General features: G+C 38.1%; 1 protein-coding gene across 5 annotated transcripts in view; it reads right to left on the bottom strand.

Moving 5' to 3' along the window:
- LOC113929356 (sperm-associated acrosin inhibitor-like) overlaps nt 1-18,940 on the bottom strand; it is a 135,554-nt gene that overhangs the window by 41,746 nt on the left and 74,868 nt on the right. For all 5 annotated transcript variants that reach the window (XM_035727731.1, XM_035727729.1, XM_035727728.1 and 2 more), the window contains one exon: nt 18,352-18,493. In XM_035727731.1, coding sequence (XP_035583624.1) covers nt 18,352-18,368 — 17 coding nt within the window. In that variant the 5' untranslated portion in view covers nt 18,369-18,493. The remainder of the gene's footprint in view (nt 1-18,351; nt 18,494-18,940) is intronic.

Below are 18,940 nucleotides of genomic sequence, written 5' to 3'. Positions count from 1 at the left end.
AAAAAAATTTAAAGTAGCTTTTATAATATAATTAAGGATCTAAGGAAAACTCTATGGAATTAAAGAATGGTATGACAATATTTCATCAAATAGAGAATATCATTAAGATACAAACTTATTTGAAATAAATAAATAGAATTTCTGTTATTGAAAAATACAATAACCAAACTTAAAAATTCACAGTAGACTTGAGCTGGAAGAAGAAAGTATCAGTGAACTGAGGTTAGATCAATAGACAGTAAGAAATCTAAAGAACAGAAAATAAAACAATAAGATAAATTGACCCCAATATCAAAGAAGTCTTGAACACCATTAAATGCACCAACATATGCATAATAGGAGTAGCAGAATAATATGAGAGAGAGAACAGAGCAGAAACATATTATTGGAATAAAAACTGAAAAATTCTCAGATTTTATTTTAAAAACACTATTCTACATATCTAGGACAGTGAACTACAATTAGGGTAAATACAAAAAAAAAATCTAAATCCAGACACATCATATTCAAAATACTGAAAGTCAAAGATAAAGAGAGAATACTGAAAGCAGCAAGAGAAAAATGACCCATCACATATAGAAGAATAAAAATATAATTAACTGCTAACTTCCCATCAGAAAATATGGTAGCCAAAGGTGGTGGCTTAACATATTCCAAGTAATAAAAGAAGAAAATAAGCTCCAACTAAGAATCTTATTCTCAGAATAATGACCTTAACAAAATAAAGGCAAAATAAAGACATTTTCAGAAAGAAAAATACTGTTGTTATAAGACCTTCGTCTTGACTTACAAGAAACATTAATGGAAATATTTTTAGATGAAAGAAAGTAATATCAGACAGTATTTTACATCCATATGAAAAAACAAAGTGCAATCAACTTCTGAAATGATAGCATGAGAAATTCTGCTGACCCATTCTCCAGCGAAATTGGTATAATTTCTTTTTTAGTCAAGTCTATGGAAATGGTTTAAGAGCAAACAGCAAATGAAGAAACATGTACTAAAAAAAAAAAAATCTATAAAAATTCATAAGAAAGGCAAGAGTCTGCAGTATCTGAACCAAGGGGCTTCTCCCTTTCCCTTTCCCCCCAGTCAATAAGGTGGAGACTCCATTCCAGACTGCTTTATCCAAGAACACAGGAATATCTCTTTACCCAGCTCCAAGCTGGAGGGTTTTCTTCTGAGGAAGAGCGGGACTTCAGCACTTCTCTTCTTACTTCCATCTGTCTGCTGCTGAGGCTAATTCCTGAGTGAGTGAATTCTAGAATTGGGGGCTCCCTCTTTCACCCAACTCCTTGTTGTGGAATGGAAACTCTGCCTGGGGTGTGGCTTACAGTGAATACTGCACACCTATGGCCCTTCCCCCAGTTCATGAGGTGATAGTCCTACACCAGGAGAGGCAAACGAAGTGAACCTGAGGCTACTGCTACTCCTCCCCTGAGTGGTCAGGTCCTAAAAAATGGGTGTCACTCTGAGGAAAGTTTGTCATTGTCCTCACACCCAGCTCCAGAGATTTGGTTCAGGGGTTTTGCCAGGGAGGTGAAGCAGGCCATAAAACAGATAGCTCTGGATCTCTTCCCAAAGGAACTGACTTCATTTGCAGCTCTTTCAGAGCTCTTTCAAAAACCATCGGGGGTTACTGTAAAGGGAATTAGGAGATTTATCGACTTAATGAAGATACAGCCTAGACTACAGGTTAGCTAGTTTTCAGGAGACAAATCAGGAAGAAGACAGCTGGGAGGAGCTTTCCTGTGGTAAGAATAAATATAAAACACTGACCTCAGGGAATATTCCATGCAAGGAAATACTATTTTATTAGATTAGTTTGTAGAGGTATTTATGTCCCAAGACATTGTTGTAAACAATAGAGTGATCCGCTGGCAATTAGTGGAGCATAACAGATGGGTCTATTCAGAGACAGAGTGGAAGAGGCCCAATCTGTACCACTGTCATTCAAGGTAACTGTAGGCATACCCAAAGTTTTGCCTCCTTAAAAAGTAGCATCAAAGACTTAACATTTAAGGGGAGACAGGGGAGTAAATGGCACTACAACTATCCAGGCTATCACTAAACAAATAAACAAGCAAATAAGAGAAACAATCCTCGTGAGGGAAGCAGTACCCAGAAACACTACAGAGTCATTACAATATGTTTGGTTTCTAGCAAAAAATTAGAAGGCATGCAAAGAAACAGGAAAGCATGACCCATCACAATGGAAAAAAAAAAGGCAAGCAAGAGAATTGCCTGTGAGAGAGACCAGATGTTGGATTTAGCCAGAAAATTTTTAAAAGTCATTATTAATATTTCAGAACTAAGGGGAAGGTTGATTAAAGAAGTAATGGGAGGTATGACAACAATGCCACCTCAAATAAAGAATATCAATAAAGAGAGGGAAGTGGAAATTCTGGAAATTAAAAGGTACAACTGCTGAAATAAAACATTCACTAGAAGGGAACAATAGTAGATTTGAGCTGGCAGAAGAAATAATTAGCGAATTTGAAGATACATCAATAGACATTATGTAAGCTGAACAGAGAAAAGAAGAAATAAAGAAAAACGAACAGAGCCCCGGAGAGATGTGGGACACCATGTGGCACACTAATAGTTGTATAATAGCCATACCAGAGGAAAGGAGAGGAGAGAGGGAGACAACAACCGAAGAAACAGTGTCTGAAAACTGCCCAAGTTTGTGAAGAAAACAACCTCAACATCAAGGAAGCTCAACAAATACCAAGTAGGATAAACTACAAAAAGACCACAAATACACACACCATGGTAAAAATGTTGAAAGTCAAAGACAAGAAAAAATCTTGAAACAGCAAGAGAAAAAGGACATTTACAAGTAACATCCAATAGGATTACCAGCTAACTTTGCAGCAGAAAAAAATGGGGCCAGAAGGCAGTGGGGTAACATATACAAAGTGCTCAAGGGAAAAATTAATCAACCAAGAATGTCTAGTAAAAGCCATTCTTATTCAAAATTGAAGCTGAAATTAAACAAAACAAAAACTAAAGGAATTTATTGCCAGCAGATCCATATTCAAAAAACGCTAAAAGATGTTCTTCATTCAGTAGATTGCCTTTTCATTTTGTTGATTGTTCCCTTTGCTGTGCAGAAGTTATTCAGTTTGATGTAGTCCCACTTGTTTATTTTTGTTTTTACTGCATTTGCTTTTGGTGTCAGATTTAAAAATCATCACCAGTCCCATGCAAAAGAGCTTATCACCCATGTTGTCTTCAAGGACTTTTATGGTTTCAGATATTACACTCAAGTCTATTTCATTTTGAGTTAATTTTTTGTGTATGGTGTAAGATAGTGATCCAGTTTCGTTCTTTTCCATGTGGCTGTCCAATTTTTCCAACACCATTTATTGAAGAGACTGTTCTTTCCCCATTGTATATTCTTGGCTCCTTTGTCATAAACTAATTGACCATACATGCATGGGTTTATTCTGGGCCCCCTATTCTATTCTATTGATCTATGTGTCTGTTTTTATGCCAATACCATACTGTTTTAATTACTGCAACTTTGTAATAGCATTTGAAATCAGGGAGCATGATACCTCCAGCTTTTTTCTTCTTTTTCAAGATTGTTTTGGCTTTTTGGGGTTGTTTATGGCTTCACACAAATGTTAGGATTGTTTCTTCTATTTTTGTGAAAAATGTCATTGGAATTTTTTTTGGATTTATTTATTTATTTGAGAGAGGAGAGAGAGAGAGGGAGAATATGAGAGGGGAGGGGGAGAGGAGGAGAGAGAGAGAGAAAATCTCCAGCAGACTCCCCGCTTGAGCAAGGAGCCTGATGCAGGTTTTGATCCCACAACCCCCAGATCATGACCTAGGCCGAAATCAAGAGTTAAACACTAACCAACTGAGCCACCCAAGTGCCCCTGTCATTGGAATTTTAATAGAGATTGCATTGAGTCTATATATTGGTTTGAGCAGTATGGACATTTTAACAATATTAATTCTTCTAATCCATAAGCATGGAACACACTTCCATTTATTTGTGTCTTCTTCAATTTCTTTCCTTAATGTCTTCTAGTTTTCAATATACACACCTTTCACTTCCTTAAATTTAGTCCTAGGTATTTTATTCTTTTTGATTCAATTGTAAATGGGATTGTTTTCTTATTTTCTCTGACAGTTCATTATAAGTATATAAAAATGCAAAAGTTTTTGTGTATTGATTTTGTATCCTGCAACCTCACTAAATTTGTTTATTAGTTCTAATAGTTTTTTACCTAGTTTTGAGTGTTTTCTACATATAATATCATGTCATCTGCAAATAGCGGCAGTATTCTCTTCCTTTCTAATTTGGATAATTTTTATTTCTTTTTCTTGCCTAATTGTTCTGGATAGGACTCCCAATTCTAAGTTGAATAAAGGTAGTGAGCTTATTAATAGATTGGACATGACTGAGGAAAAATATCTGACACAACACAAAGGTCTGATCTGTGAAAACAGTAATTGATAAGCTGGACTTCATGAAAATTAAAAACTGCTGTTCTGCAAATGACAATTTCAAGAAAATAAGAAGACAGGTCTCAGACTGGGAGAAAATAGTTCCAAAAGATACATCTGATGAAGAACTGTCATCCATATGATCCAGCAACCATGCTTCTTGGTATTTACCCACAGGAGTTGAAAACTTATTTCCACACAAAAACCTGCACACCAATGGTTATAGCAGCTTTATTCAAAATTTCCAAAACTTGGGAGCAACCAAAATGTCCATCAGTGACGAATGGATAAACTGGTACATCCAGATGATGGAATATTATTCAGATCCAAAAACAAATGAGCTATTAAGTCATGAACAAACATGGAGGAACTTAAACGTATGTTACTAAAAGAAGGAAGCCAATCTGAAAAGGATATATACTATGTGATTCCAACCCCATGACATTCTAGGAAAGGCAAAACTATGTGGACAGTAAAAAGATCAGTGGTTGTCAGGAGCTGGGGGAGGAAGGGATGAATAGGTGGAACAAAGAGCATTTTTAGGAAAGTGAAAATATTCTGTGTGTCATAATGATGAATACAAGTCATTATACATTTGTCCAAATCCATAGAATGTACACCAAGAATAAACATTCCTGTAAACTATGGACTTTGGGTGATTATGATGGGTCAATGTAGTTTCGTCAACTATATCAAATGCACAGCTTTGGTGAGGGACATTGATAATGAGGGAGGCTATGCATGTGTGGGGGAAGGGAGTATATAGGAAATCTCTGCATTTGCCTCTCAATTTTGCTATGAATCTAAAACCATTCTGGAAAATAAAGTTTCATTTAAAAAAAAAAAAGACAAAAAGGGGCGCCTGGGTGGCTCAGTCGTTAAGCGTCTGCCTTCGGCTCAGATCATGGTCCCAGGGTCCTGGGATTGAGCCCCGCGTCAGGCTCCCTGCTCGGCGGGAAGCCTGCTTCTCCCTCTCCCGCTCCCCCTGCTTGTGTTCCCTCTCTTGCTGTGTCTCTCTCTGTCACATAAATAAATAAAATCTTAAAAAAAAAAAAGACAAACCCATTTTAAAAATGGGCAAATGACATGAACAGATATTTCTTCAATTAGATCTGGAAATGGCCAATAAGCACATGAAAACATAATCAACATCATTAGGAATAACCAGCCAAATACAAACTAAAATCACGATGAGATACCACTTCACACTCATTTGGATGTCTGAACACATGGAATGCAGAACACCAAGAGTGAACCCACAAAGTAAACTATAGGCTCTATGTAATAATGATGTATTAGTGTAGGTTCATAACAAACCTACTGCTCTGGCTGGGGACGTTGAGAATGAGAGAGGCTAGGCATGTGTGGAGGCAGGGAGTATACAGGAAGCCTTTCTACCTTTTGCTGAATGTTGCTGTGAACCTAAAAGTATTCTATAAAACTGTATTATGTAAATGGAAGTCATACCTTCATCCTGGCTTAGACCATATCCACTGGCTCTCATGTTCTGATCCTCACCACTCTTTACCAAATGGAGATAATGTTTGGGTGCTTCGGATACCCAATTACGTGGACAGTGACACTGTAAGCCTATCCTCGGGTCCATCAATCTAGACACTCCACGCAGGAGGCTCTACCCAACACTTCTATGCCATAATGGGCTCAGGAATTTTGTGATGACTTGCTGGCTTCCAGTACCCTGAACAAAAATTGAGACACAGATTTTCTCTTAAAATACTCTTAAATACTCAAACATGTCTGAATTCAGCAAACCCTCTTGATATTAATCCCTCCCCATGGTTGATGGGGTGGCAGGACAAGATCCATAGTCACTCTCCTGAACTATCACCAACGTCAAAGTCAGATATTTCTTCCCTGGAACTTCCCTCCTCTCAATCCATAAAACATTGGCATTAATAAATATAATCATAAATCTTTGTTCCTTATGAACAGTGATTTTCTGAAGCCAATAATTCATCTCAGGGTGTTTTATCACTGACATGATGACTTCATTCTGAGCAATGAAGCTCTTTACCAATTGTATATAGAGAGAGAGACATTAGGCTAAGCATGAGTGTAGGAGAGAGAGGTAGGGCAGAAGCAAAACAAAAATTAAAAACATATATATATTCAAATTCATATATATATTCATATATATAATTTGAATATGAAATATGAAATAATATTAATGTCCTCAAATGGAGTGCAGGTCTCCCCAACATCAAGACATGGAGACTGTATACAAGATCAGATTTGAGCAGGTTCTGAAGGCAAAAGTAAGTTGCATAAGTGCTTGTGGCCCTACAATGCCACATTGCCTTTCTGTTACAATTAAGCTCTATGCTTGGTTATTATCTTGATCTTTCTTCCAGTTGCAGGAGATGAATTTTCTTTAAAGTGGCAGTAGATGACCTCTGACCCTAAACTTTTCCTTAAATTAGTCGTTGACCAACCTGAGCCTAACATTTTCTCCTTTCAGGTATTGATGAGACTTAACCACCACCACCCAGTCTCAGAGTCATAATTACCATTTTCCTACACTTCCCAAACATCAGAGATATTGCATAAGCCAGGGGATACCCTTCCATCTATATCTTGTCACACTCAGCACAGGGGAAAACTTTAAAATTACATTGTTACAGCATGCCATGGGACATCAGCACTATTTACTACCAGGCACGAACGAGTTACTCATTGCCGTTTGGTGTGCCAGATAGCCAATTCCAGAACCACATCCCTATAATCTGCTTCCTAGGATCACGATGGCACCTACTGTCATAGACTGGTCTCCCTGGAAGATCTTAATATGTTGATTCATGTGCTGGTGTTTATTGAGGAAATGCTCCTGGAAGAGATTAGTTAAAGAGTGGAGGAATTGAATAAGGTGGAGAAACAAGTAGAGCAAAGGTGCAATTTTATGTGAATTTCCAGATATAGCTTCATTCCATGGGGAGTGTAAATTACACTCTGCTGAAGGCAGAAATGTGTTCTGCTGAACCAAGAAATCTGTGCTGCCATACTCCTGCACTACTCACTCATTACACGGAGCTTGCTACAAGGGAATGTAAACTCCTAGCACTTTTAGCTTCTGGAACATCCAAAGTAGCACTAGTAGCCAGTAAAGGTAGTACTCTAAAGAAGGTTGTAGGTACAAATCATAACAAGCAAAATATATCAAATCTGGGGAAGAGCAGTAAAGATTTAATTGGTAAAAGGCATCTGGGTGAAGCACGCCAGTGTCCTCTACAGTATCCATGTAATCAGCAACCTGTTCAAGAACCAAAATGTTACCAGAATCCCTAAAGCCCTCCCCACTTTTATTCCCTCCTACTCACTAACTCCCAAGATAACAACTATCCTGGCATCAAATACCATAGATTGGTTCCACCTGTTTTGCACTTTATATAAAAGTACAGCATGCCCTCTTTTATTTCTGGTTTCATTTCCTCATCTCAATGTAAGATTCGTCGTGCTATTGCATGTATGAAAGCTACCTGTTGGAAGATCGAAGGGCCTCCACTTCATCTCTCTGAATAATTGTATGGAAGAGAACGCTACTTCCCCAACATCTGGAACCACTTTTAATTGTTTATATGAATGAGGATATATATATGTCTATTGTGTATATTGAGTCATTTTGCATTTTAGGATTATTTGCTACAACAATATGCTTACATTAATATGAATATTTTTGGGCACCTGGGTGGCTCAGTCAGTTAAACGACTTCCTTCAGCTCAGGTCATGATCCCAGGGTCCTGGGATTGAGTCCCACACCGGGCTCCCTGCTCAGCAGGGAGTCCGCTTCTCCCTCTCCCTCTGCTGCTCTCTGTCAAATAAATAAATAAAACTTAAAAAAATATGAATATGAATATTTTCTTTGTCATAAGTATTAAATATTGTGCAATTCCCATCAAGATTCTCTTATTAACTCAGAGAATATTCATTAATTTGCAAGCATATGGATAATACATATTACCATATGTATTTCAGACTACACAGTCTGTGATGCCTTGGAATTTACTGAGGCTTCCTTTATGACCTAAAAGATAGTCTAGTTTTATAAATGTTCACTGTGTGCTTAAAAAGAGAGTTTATTTTGTTAATTTGCTCTAAAGTTCTATATATATATATATCTAAAAATCCAAGCTAATATCCTTATTTAAGTTATACTTATTTTGGAATAAATTTTTTTTATTGGTTTATAGTATTCTGGTTTTTTACAGTGATGATACTTCTTAGGAGTCTAAGTGATTTGGTGTGAGAACCCGTGTTTCCATGAATTCTGTCTGATAATGTATATGAAGGAAGATCTAAAGTCAGGCCCTCATCTGAGTTCTTCCTGGTGGCTATAAGAGAGGTGGAGATAAGTCTAAAGGCAGAGAGTCCTAGACAGAACCTTTGGAATGCACTCTCATTGCTACCACCAAATCTGGGACCTCCTCTAGTCAAAGTCACCTTTAATTCTTAAATGCATGCAACATTGGGAAGAAGCAGCCTGGGGAGTTTGGAGGGGAAAGAGTTAGAGGTGGGAATATCGAAAGGAAGGTGGCCAGTTGCACCTGTCAGCATGAACTCCTAGGTAACGCAGAGCTTTTGCACCAACCTGATACTATGTGTGGACACTGGAGGCCTGGGCTGTTGCTGCTGATCTCTGTGGCTGAGGGGCAGAATAGGACTACAGTCATCAAATGAATTATTGACATGTATATTATGGAACATTGATGAAATGTTGATTCTTTTGGATGGCACCATGACCTCGGGTGCCTGGACCCTTCAGGCTGATTGCCACCGGTGGCAAGTAACCTTATCTCTTTGCTCTACCTTATAAACAATATTTTCTATGTGGGCCATACTATGATAAGCCTGAGAGGTACTGCTTTCTACATATGTATTGACTGAGTTGTTGAGAATGAGGATTTTTTCAAGTTTGACTTGTTTAATAAATACAGTGAATGATAGCAGCTTACCATTACTCATATTCCCCGCTGGCTTTCTGTTCCTTTTCTACCATCACTCCCTTTGTATCTTTATCACTCACTGACTCTTTAGTCAGCTGTGGTATGGCTTCTGAACACTCTGAGGAGTAAGGTAGCAAATTTATCAGAAGGTCAATCCTGTCCAACTTTCTTCACAATGAAAGATTGTAAGAAATCAATGCCTTATCTTCATCACCCCTAGCAGGTGCTGGAATTCCTTTCTTAAACACTAATATATCTCCTAGCTGCTCTCCTGAATCTTGCTATTCCTCTCCTTATTTATTCTAGCATTTAGAAAAATGTCTTTTAACAATATTTCCTCTGTTCAAATCACCTAATGGCTTCCCAACTCTCTAACTATAAAAGTCAAAGTCTTTACAATGCCTCAAAGCGTTTGACAGTTGGCTATGCTCACTTCACCACTTTTGCTGAGTCATCTGATGTCAGAGTGATCCTTTCTCTTTGACTGTGAGCTGAACTTGTATCCCACCACTCTCTCCCATCTCCCTCACACACTGGTCCTTCCTTGCTTCATAACATGCCACTCCTACTTTAGCATCAGGGCATTTGGCCTGGCTTTTCAGTTAGCCTAAAGGTCACCTGCAAGTAACTGACAGCTACCTTGACCTTGCATTTAAAATTGTACCTTTTCTATAGCCTTCCCAATTTCCCTTCCTGTTGGAAAAACCCAAAGTTCCCATCAGTGCTCCCAGGAGGATAACAACAGAGATATTTCTGAAGCAGTTTCATTAAGACTGGAGCAGAAGTGATCTGATAGTTCACTAACATCCACTCACTAGGAGATAGTCACATTCCTTTTGACTATAGCCAAAGGTTAAGCAGCACGTTGGTTAAGATATTAAACTGGATATTTACCTAAAGAAAATGAAAACATTAATTCAAAAAAATCAGACGAAATCAGAGAGGGGGACAAATCCCATGAGACTCAACTATAGGAAACAAACTGAAGGTTGATGGAGCGGAGGGAGGTGGGGGGATGGAGTAACTGGGTGATGGGCATTAAGGAAGGCACTTGATGTAAGGAGCACTGGGTGTTACATGCAACAGATGAATCACTAAACTCTACCTCTGAAGCTAAAAATACACTATAGGTTAATTAATTAAATTTAAATTTTAGAAAAAAACAAAAGAAAGATACATGCACCTCAATGTTTATTGCCGCACTATTTACAATAAACAAGATATGGAAGTAACCTAAGTGTCTGTTGATAGATGAGTGAATAAAGAAGATGTGATATATAGTGTAATATATATATGTATTATATATATAAATATAATAAAATGGAGTGTTATGTAGCCATAAAAAAGATGAGATCTTGCCATTTGCCATTGCCATTTGTGAGGTCTTGCCATGGATGGACCTAGAGGGCATTATGCTAAGAGAAATATGTCAGACTGAGAAAGACAAATACCATATGATTTCACTTATTTGTGGAATCTAAAAAAAACAAAACAAATGAATAAACAAACAACAAGCAGAATCCACCCTATAAATACAGAGAACAAACTGGTTGCCAGAGGGATAGGCAAAATGGGGGAAGGGGAGGGCTGAGGTACAGGTTTCTGGTTATGGAGTGAATAAGTCATGGGAACAAAAGACAAAGCATGGGGAATACAGTCAATGATGTCGTAACAGTGTTGTATGGTGACAGGTGGAAGCTACAACTGTGGGAGCACAGCATAACGTATAGCGATATTGGATCACTATGCTCTATACCTGAGACTAATGCAACATTGGGTGTCAGTTACATTCAAATTAAAAAAAAATTTAAATCGTGGCCTTTGCCTCTGTTCATGTGTTTTCTTTGATCCAACACCCTCCCTACTTCTCTAATAAGAAAAAACACGGGGCACCTGGGTAGCTCAGTCGTTGGGCGTCTGCCTTCGGCTCAGGTCATGATCCCGGGATCCTGGGATCGAGCCCAGCATTGGGCTCCCTGCTCAGCGGGAGGCCTGCTTCTCCCTCTCCCACTCCCCCTGCTTGTGTTCCCTCTCTCGCTGTGTCTCTCTGTCACATAAATAAATAAAATCCTTAAAAAAAAAAAAGAAAAAACACAAGGTAGCCATCATTGCACTTTTGAGATTATACAGTAATACCTCTTCAATGCAGAAAACAAACATAAAAAGGCACAAATTCAAAATACATACAAAGTTATACATAATCTTAAGAACTAGTACTAACCATTGTTAACAATTCAGAATTTGTCACTATATTTTTTACATACAATTTTATTGAAAGTTGTTTTTACCCACCTTGCACATTATTTCTGTTATATGTTATATTAAAATTTACATTATTCTATGTGTAAACTTATATGTCACACAGTATATGAAATAGTTCCATGTCAATAAATATTCTTTTACAATATTATTTTTAATAGTTGCTTATTTTTTCATTTATAGATAAACAAAAATATGACCAACCCTCTGTAAGATGATTTCCATTTTGCAGTGTCACAAAAATTCCTGTTATAAATATTTATGGAAACAACATTTTTTTAAAAGATTTTATTTATTTATTTGAGAGAGAGAGTGAGAGAGAAAGCAAGTAGAGTGAGGGTCAGAGGGAGACGCAGACTCCACTCTGAGCAGGGAGCTGGACATGGGGCTTGACATGGGGCTCAATGTGGGGTGAGATCCTGGGATCCCAGGATCATGACCTGAGCCAAAAGCAGATGCTTAACTGACCGAGCCACGCAGGTGCTCCTGGAAACAACTTTATGATGAATTCTCATTGGAGAGTTTAAAAGTTCTACAAATTTATGTACTCACCAGCAGTTTCACCAACTTCAAATGTTTACAATATTTTTTTTATCTTTGACCGTTTTCCTATTTATTACAAAGAATATTCAAATACAGAGATTTTATTCAATTCACTTCCAATATTCATCAATTATTTATATAGTAACTGTCCTTTCACCTACTGATATAATAAATTATAGTAATCTCCTTTCTAATATGTAACTGTCCTTCCATTCTTGTAATAAATCCTACTTCTTCACTGTAAACTATTCTTTGACATACTGCTAAGTTTTATTGGCTAATCTTTATTATCTTAATGTATTTCTAAGATTTTTAATATAAAATAGTATTGATGTTTCACATACATATATAGTAACTTGCACAGACAAGAATTTCACAAAATCAACACACCCATTTAAACATCACCCAGACCAAGAAATCAGACATTATCTGTACCCCAAAAGCCCCTCAAATCCCATTAGCGATCAAATCCCATCCATCTACTTGGATGTTCCCATGTTATCTCAAACAATATCTTCACAATGAAACTCATCCTAGTCTCCAAAGCATTTCTCACCATCTATCGTCAAGGTTGCTGGTACCTTCTAGATCACAAGATAGGCCTACAGCTCTCTGGACCCCCAGCTTACTGTAGGGCTTTTCAAGGTTTGAACTTACTCTGTTGATCATCACTGTCCCGACTGCCCACTTCTCATCCAAATAACTGCTCTCTCCCTTAGCTAAGATGTTGAACGAACCCTCTTTAAGTTTAGCTCCGCTCCAGATTATGAGGCTCAGGCTGACCCTAGTTATGGATTTTGAAAAAGCGCTAGGTGCAGTTTAGATGATTCCAAATTTGACAGCTTTGCACATTCTCCCACTCTGGTTATGGGTTCTGATTATGATAATTGTGCTCCTGATTCGCTTTAGGGTCCACCTTACATACCATTTAATAGCTAATTTCTTAATATGTTTTCTTGGGGGAGAATCCATGCTTTGCTGACATTACCAGGAACGCCTTTTCTTTGAGACTGAAGTTCAGCCTTGTGTAGCCCAAGTGTTTGCTGCTTTAATTTTCAAAGGTCTTTTATTTTTTTTTTTCTCCAGCATAAAATGAGAAGCAGGGGCTCCTGGGTGGCTCAGACAGTTAAGCGTCTGCCTTTGGCGCAGGTCATGATCCCAGGACCCTGGGATCGAGCCTTGGGAGCCTGCTTTCCCCTATCCCTCTGCTGCTCCCCCTGTTTGTGCTCTCTCTCTCTCTCTCTCTCAAATAAATAAAATCTTTAAAAAAAATGAGAAGGAAAACATATTTTTGCCTCAGTGCTTTCCTAAATTATTGTTTGTCCTTTCCTGTCATTTTCATCCCCATGCTGCCATATCCACACACTTCACCAATTATCTCTGCCCAGAAACCTGGCACAGAGCACTCCTTTCCAACGTCCCTGCTGCCCCACTATCTGCTCAAGTTGAATCCAATGAGGCCATCCTTTGGCTTCATTGCATGCTACCCATCACACTTGGAGGCACATGGATAAATGTCTTTCTTGATAAAAGAGTGGTTTACTGTTCAAAAGGAAATACAGCATAAAAGGATAAAGTTACAACTGCAGTATATACATGAGTTTCCTCAGACAGAAAGTCAGAAGATCCTGCACCAGGGAATCACATTGGGTGGATTTATGCCCACTGTTTAACCTGGCTCCTCTTCCCTCTGATTTATGGCTTATCTTTCAAAGTGTCAGTTTTTCCTCCGCTTGGAATCTCCACTCACCATTAACATCCCACAGATTGAAGGAGGTTCAGAGCTGGTGTGGTCTTACTGGGGGATTTCTCCTTTTCAGTATTCTAATCAGTGTGAGTTGCCTATTTGCCAGGAATGAACACACACACACACACACACACACACATCTGTTAAGATCAAGTATTAATTTTTATAACAATTTTCACTCTTTAAACCAATATCTTTTACACTAAAGGCTCTGATTCACAAATACATTTTAAAATCAAAGTGCGTGGGCGCCTGGGTGGCTCAGATGGTTAAGCATTTGCCTTCGGCTCAGGTCATGTGATCCCAGGGTCCTGGGATCGAGTCCTGCATTGGGCTCCCTGCTCCCTGGGAGCCTGCTTCTCCCTCTGCCTCTCTCTGTCTCTCTGTCTCTCATGAATAAATACATAAAATCTTAAAAAAATAAAAAAATAAAATCAAAGTGGGTTACAACCTGCATCTTCACGGAATAAACTAGAAGAAAATAGAATATGATAGAAAATACCATAGTGCACTGCACGCAGTGTTAAGTAGGATTTTGTGATGTTTCAGATATGTGAGTGTATGTGTATTTGTGTTTTGGTTGTAATATAAAATTTATTTCTTACTACGGGTTGCATTAAAAATAATGTAAAAAAACATACAAACATATAAAGAAGTTTTAAAAACTTCTAACTGCAAGAATCTCATCTTTCCCTAAAATATATCACATTATTAAGCAGAATATAGCTTATTTTCTTTCAGGCCTTAAGAACATGCATGCTACTTTAATCCTGACAGAAATTTTTAAAAAGGCCAAATATCTTTGAATAAAAAGACCATTTTAGTAAGGACTCAATTATGTTCTTAGACATGAGCCTTTGATTTCCCCAGTTTTTATTCAGGCAAAGAGAAGAAAGTGTTCTGTTCTTTTAATTATCTTATGTTGGATGGGTTTTCACTCTTCTGATACTAGTTCCACACATGACTCAGGTTTTCCTCACCAACTGCCACATCTCCTAGCTGACCACCTTTCTACTTTTTTGGATTTCTGCTTGTCACCTGCTTTTAATAAAACTCTAAGATTTATGAGAGCAGTAATTTAATGGATGGATACCAGGCCATCTCTATGACCTAGTATAAAGCCTGGAACTTAATGGGTAATCAATAAGGAGTGGTAGAGTCAAATCGAATTCTGGCCCTCCTTTTTTTCTACCTGTTGGTGTCTGGTTAATGTCAATGACATGAGCAGACCTATGGGACAATATTACATAGAAATAGTAATAATGAATGCATTACTTAGTTCCATCAGGAATAAGACCCTACAAGTTAAACAAAAAGGAAGAATATGTCGACAAGACATTAGTGCCTTATAGAGGGTCCAGCTACCCATGGTTTGCCTACGTTTTTCACCATTTGTGAAACATATCCTACAAGAAACCCAGCTGCAAACCCAGGCCAGTGAGAATGATAGCTTCTTGGATAGAATGTCTTGAGGCAAAAAAGTCATTTGTGCTCCTTTCTTGGTCCTTCAGCTAGAAAGAACAGGCTTTTGTCAGGGTGGTTTTTAGACCTGTGCCTCCTGGTGTTTCCAGGTTGCTATCTTCCTCAGCTCCAAGTCTGGATACATGAAGCAAACAGAAAACCCAGGAAACTCACTATCGTATTATTCTTCAAGTCCCCAGATCCCTAGCCAATCCGCTTTCTCCCCCCCTTACTGTCTTCTTATGTTTATTTTATGTGTATTTCATTTGTACTTAGTGGTAAAAATAGGGAAATGATACCTACTACAGATTCAGAAGTTTTATAAATTTCAGTTATGTCAAGTTGGTAAGTAGGGTTATTCAAGTCATCTGTAATCTTTCTATCTTTTGTGTTAATGTTGCTGGTGTTGGAAGTGTACTTCCCTAATTGCATGCAAAGCAAAGTAGATAATATTGTCTGATTTCCAGTTATACTGCAGGCATAGGCACTGGGCAATTTTATGTACTCTCCAGATTTAGATTAAGCCTTATTTTTTTTAAAACATGGGTGAAGAAATCTGACTTCACCAGCCACCATTTTCCTACAAAGATCAGGAGAGATCATCTTCTTAATGTTAGTGCCTTTTTTAACTGGCAAAACGAACCTTATGCTGGTATACAAAGGATCTCCAAAGCCTTTGAAAAACCAGGGAAATGGAGCTCCAGAGAAGCAACAGGTAATTATTAGCCAAAGACCTCTGAATCTTCAACAGATAAAACTGTCTTTAGTTGAAAGGTGCAGGCAGTGTTCTTTTCTCACTTGAATTTAATTTCTAAAGTAACTGCTTCTACAGACACTAGAAAGGTTGACACTAGTGCTAAGCGGATCCCCAAACCTAATTACCCTCTTCCCTTATCTTCACTCTTATGATCCATACTTCATTCAACCTCTATCTCCTGCTCCCAAGGTCACAGGGCCCCAAGATACTTTTGTCTATTACCGATAGAATTTGGATATTCATGAACAAGTTGATTTCAGTTATATAAAATAAGAGGTTAAATTTTGTCACATTCAAGTTTTATCATAAATAATAACCCCATAATATAACCAAGAAAGAGCCAGTGGTAGATTTGAATAAGGCAACAAGATCAGATTGTGTTTCAAAAATTGTATTCTAGGAATTCCGATACATTGAGCAAGTAGAATTCCCCTGCAAGTTGAAAAGAAGGCATGTCATATTCATGTATGAAGAGATTTTTTTATCATGTTTTAACATGTTTTATGTATGTTTTTATACATACTTTATAACGATGTTATTGACTCCTGTCAAAATTCCAGTAGGGTTATGTCTTGGTGGACTAGACACAACCTAATTACCTAGGAGGCAGTATTATGGAGAGATTAAGAGTACTGCCTTTGGAAGGAGGGACAAAGAGGGGAAAATCAAAGATGCTGCCAAGAAAAGCATAAAGTATCACACAAGACATTCATGGTGTTGGTCTAAGAAGATCGACAGATAAGTTAACAGATAAGTTGAAGGGAACATTCATTCTCTAAGATGAGAGAAAATAAGTGAACATGGGCTTTGTAGTTAAACATACCTGTGTTTGAATCCCATATCTGACCATTAGTAGCTAGTTACTTCATTACCACTCTTTAGTAGCTAGTTAGCTCCAGCAAATGAATTTACTCTTCTAAGCTTCAGTCTCTTTTTCTCTTATACAAGTCTCACAATGCTATAAACCTCATGGGATTATTATAAGGAATAAATGTGATGAGGAGTGTAGACCACATAACCAGGTATTGGCAGAAAGAAAGGGATGGATGAATGTGTAGATCCCTCGTAAGCTGATATGAAGAGAAGCAGAAAAATAGAAAGAAAAGTAAACGATAAAATTTCCAGAATTACAAGGCAAAGAGAAGAAAAGTGGAGTTGGTTCATCCTGAAGCTTCCCTACTTAATAAAGAAGAGGTGAGCTTTTCTACTCAAAGTCATATAGGGGAGATATGGTCAGATAGTGGAGAAAATGGATTAAAGGAAAAGAAATGAAATGGAGATGGGTGGCCTAGTTAGCAACATGATATTAAATAAGAGGCTTTCTTAAGAGTCTAGCAGGTTTAGGTGGCCAACCATGATTAACTGAGGTCTGGAGTAGGAAAATAGGAAGTTGAGTTTATTCTGGCTTGGAAGAGGAAAGAATAAAGGGTAGGATGTCAAGAGAGTATGGCCATGTCAAGAAGCTAAATTTTAAATGTCAAACTATGGGACTCGGGTTGAGAAGAAAAGACAAAGCAGCAAAAGGCGTGCTAACTACTTGAGAGAGTTTAAGTTCTGTGTGATAGAAATTTTCCAGTTAATGGCACATTTTTTAGGCTTTCCCATGTTTAAGTAGAGGGGAACAAGTGGAGAAACTGGGAGGCTGGAGTATTGCAAAGATTACTGGTTGCAGTACCCGAGTTTCCTGGGCTGATGTCAGAAATCATGTCCTACAAGGATAAAACAGGTAAACCTTCTGAGAAGCAGAATGGACTAAGTGACCTCAGGAGGCAGAAGAGACCAGAAAGATGAATCAGCCTTGAATTAGGCAAGAAACTCCACCAGATCATCTGGAATGTGGTAAGCAATTAACCTTTGCAAATGTGGTCAAATATTTAGGATGCTGGTCCTTCTTGTTCTCATGATCCACAACCAGAAACCACAAGTGTGGAACCTTCAGATCTCTCCCTGCCTGCTGGGACATGAAACACCAGAGGAGGTGGTTCAAGAGAGGGATCAAAGTAGGAAACAGCCATTAGAGTAATTTCATGCCAAGTAAGTGGTCACTCAGCTGAGCTAGGAGGCTACTCCCTGTCCTCAGCATGCCCCTGGCCACAGATTCATAAAATAGCCACTTTACTTAAGGCTAGCTCTGACCTCAGGGTGACTAGAGCAGACTTACATTCTGCAGCAACTCATTCAGGTAATATTTCTTCATCTTCTCCATCCTTAGTTCAAATAAGTGGTGGGATCTCTGCATTTCTTCTCTGTCAGTAGGTTTTCCCATGTGTTTGTTCTCCTCCAGTATCTTCCTTTTGCTTCCTCTGCACATGAAAGTAGGGGAAAATTCACTAACAGCTAATAGGGTTCTCCCTCATTTCTCGGCATGCCCACCAGCTACAATTTGGAGAAGAGACAGAATGACAGAAGGACAGGAGGAAGTTGAGGAAATGGCTTGGAAAACATCTTCTCTCTGGGCCTAAGTATTTCCATCCCTATAAGAGAAGAGTGTGGCTAAAGAAATTGGCAATTTAATACAAATAAACTCTTTACTTACAATGGTATCAGTTGACCATCTCAATATGCTTTGAAGTACATCCTTTTTCTAAGGCTCACACTTCTAGGAGATGTTGAAGCTAGAATCTGAACTCAGATCTCTCTGATATATATAAAATTATGTGTACCTATCTAAGAATCATAAAAATTATATTTAGACCAAGATATATATCCTGATTCTTGCATCAGGAAAGGTATACATAATTTTTATGACC

The sequence above is a fragment of the Zalophus californianus genome, chromosome 5 (genome assembly GCF_009762305.2).
Source record: "Zalophus californianus isolate mZalCal1 chromosome 5, mZalCal1.pri.v2, whole genome shotgun sequence".
NCBI lineage: Eukaryota > Metazoa > Chordata > Mammalia > Carnivora > Otariidae > Zalophus > Zalophus californianus.
This window is presented reverse-complemented; position numbering and strand designations above follow the sequence as displayed.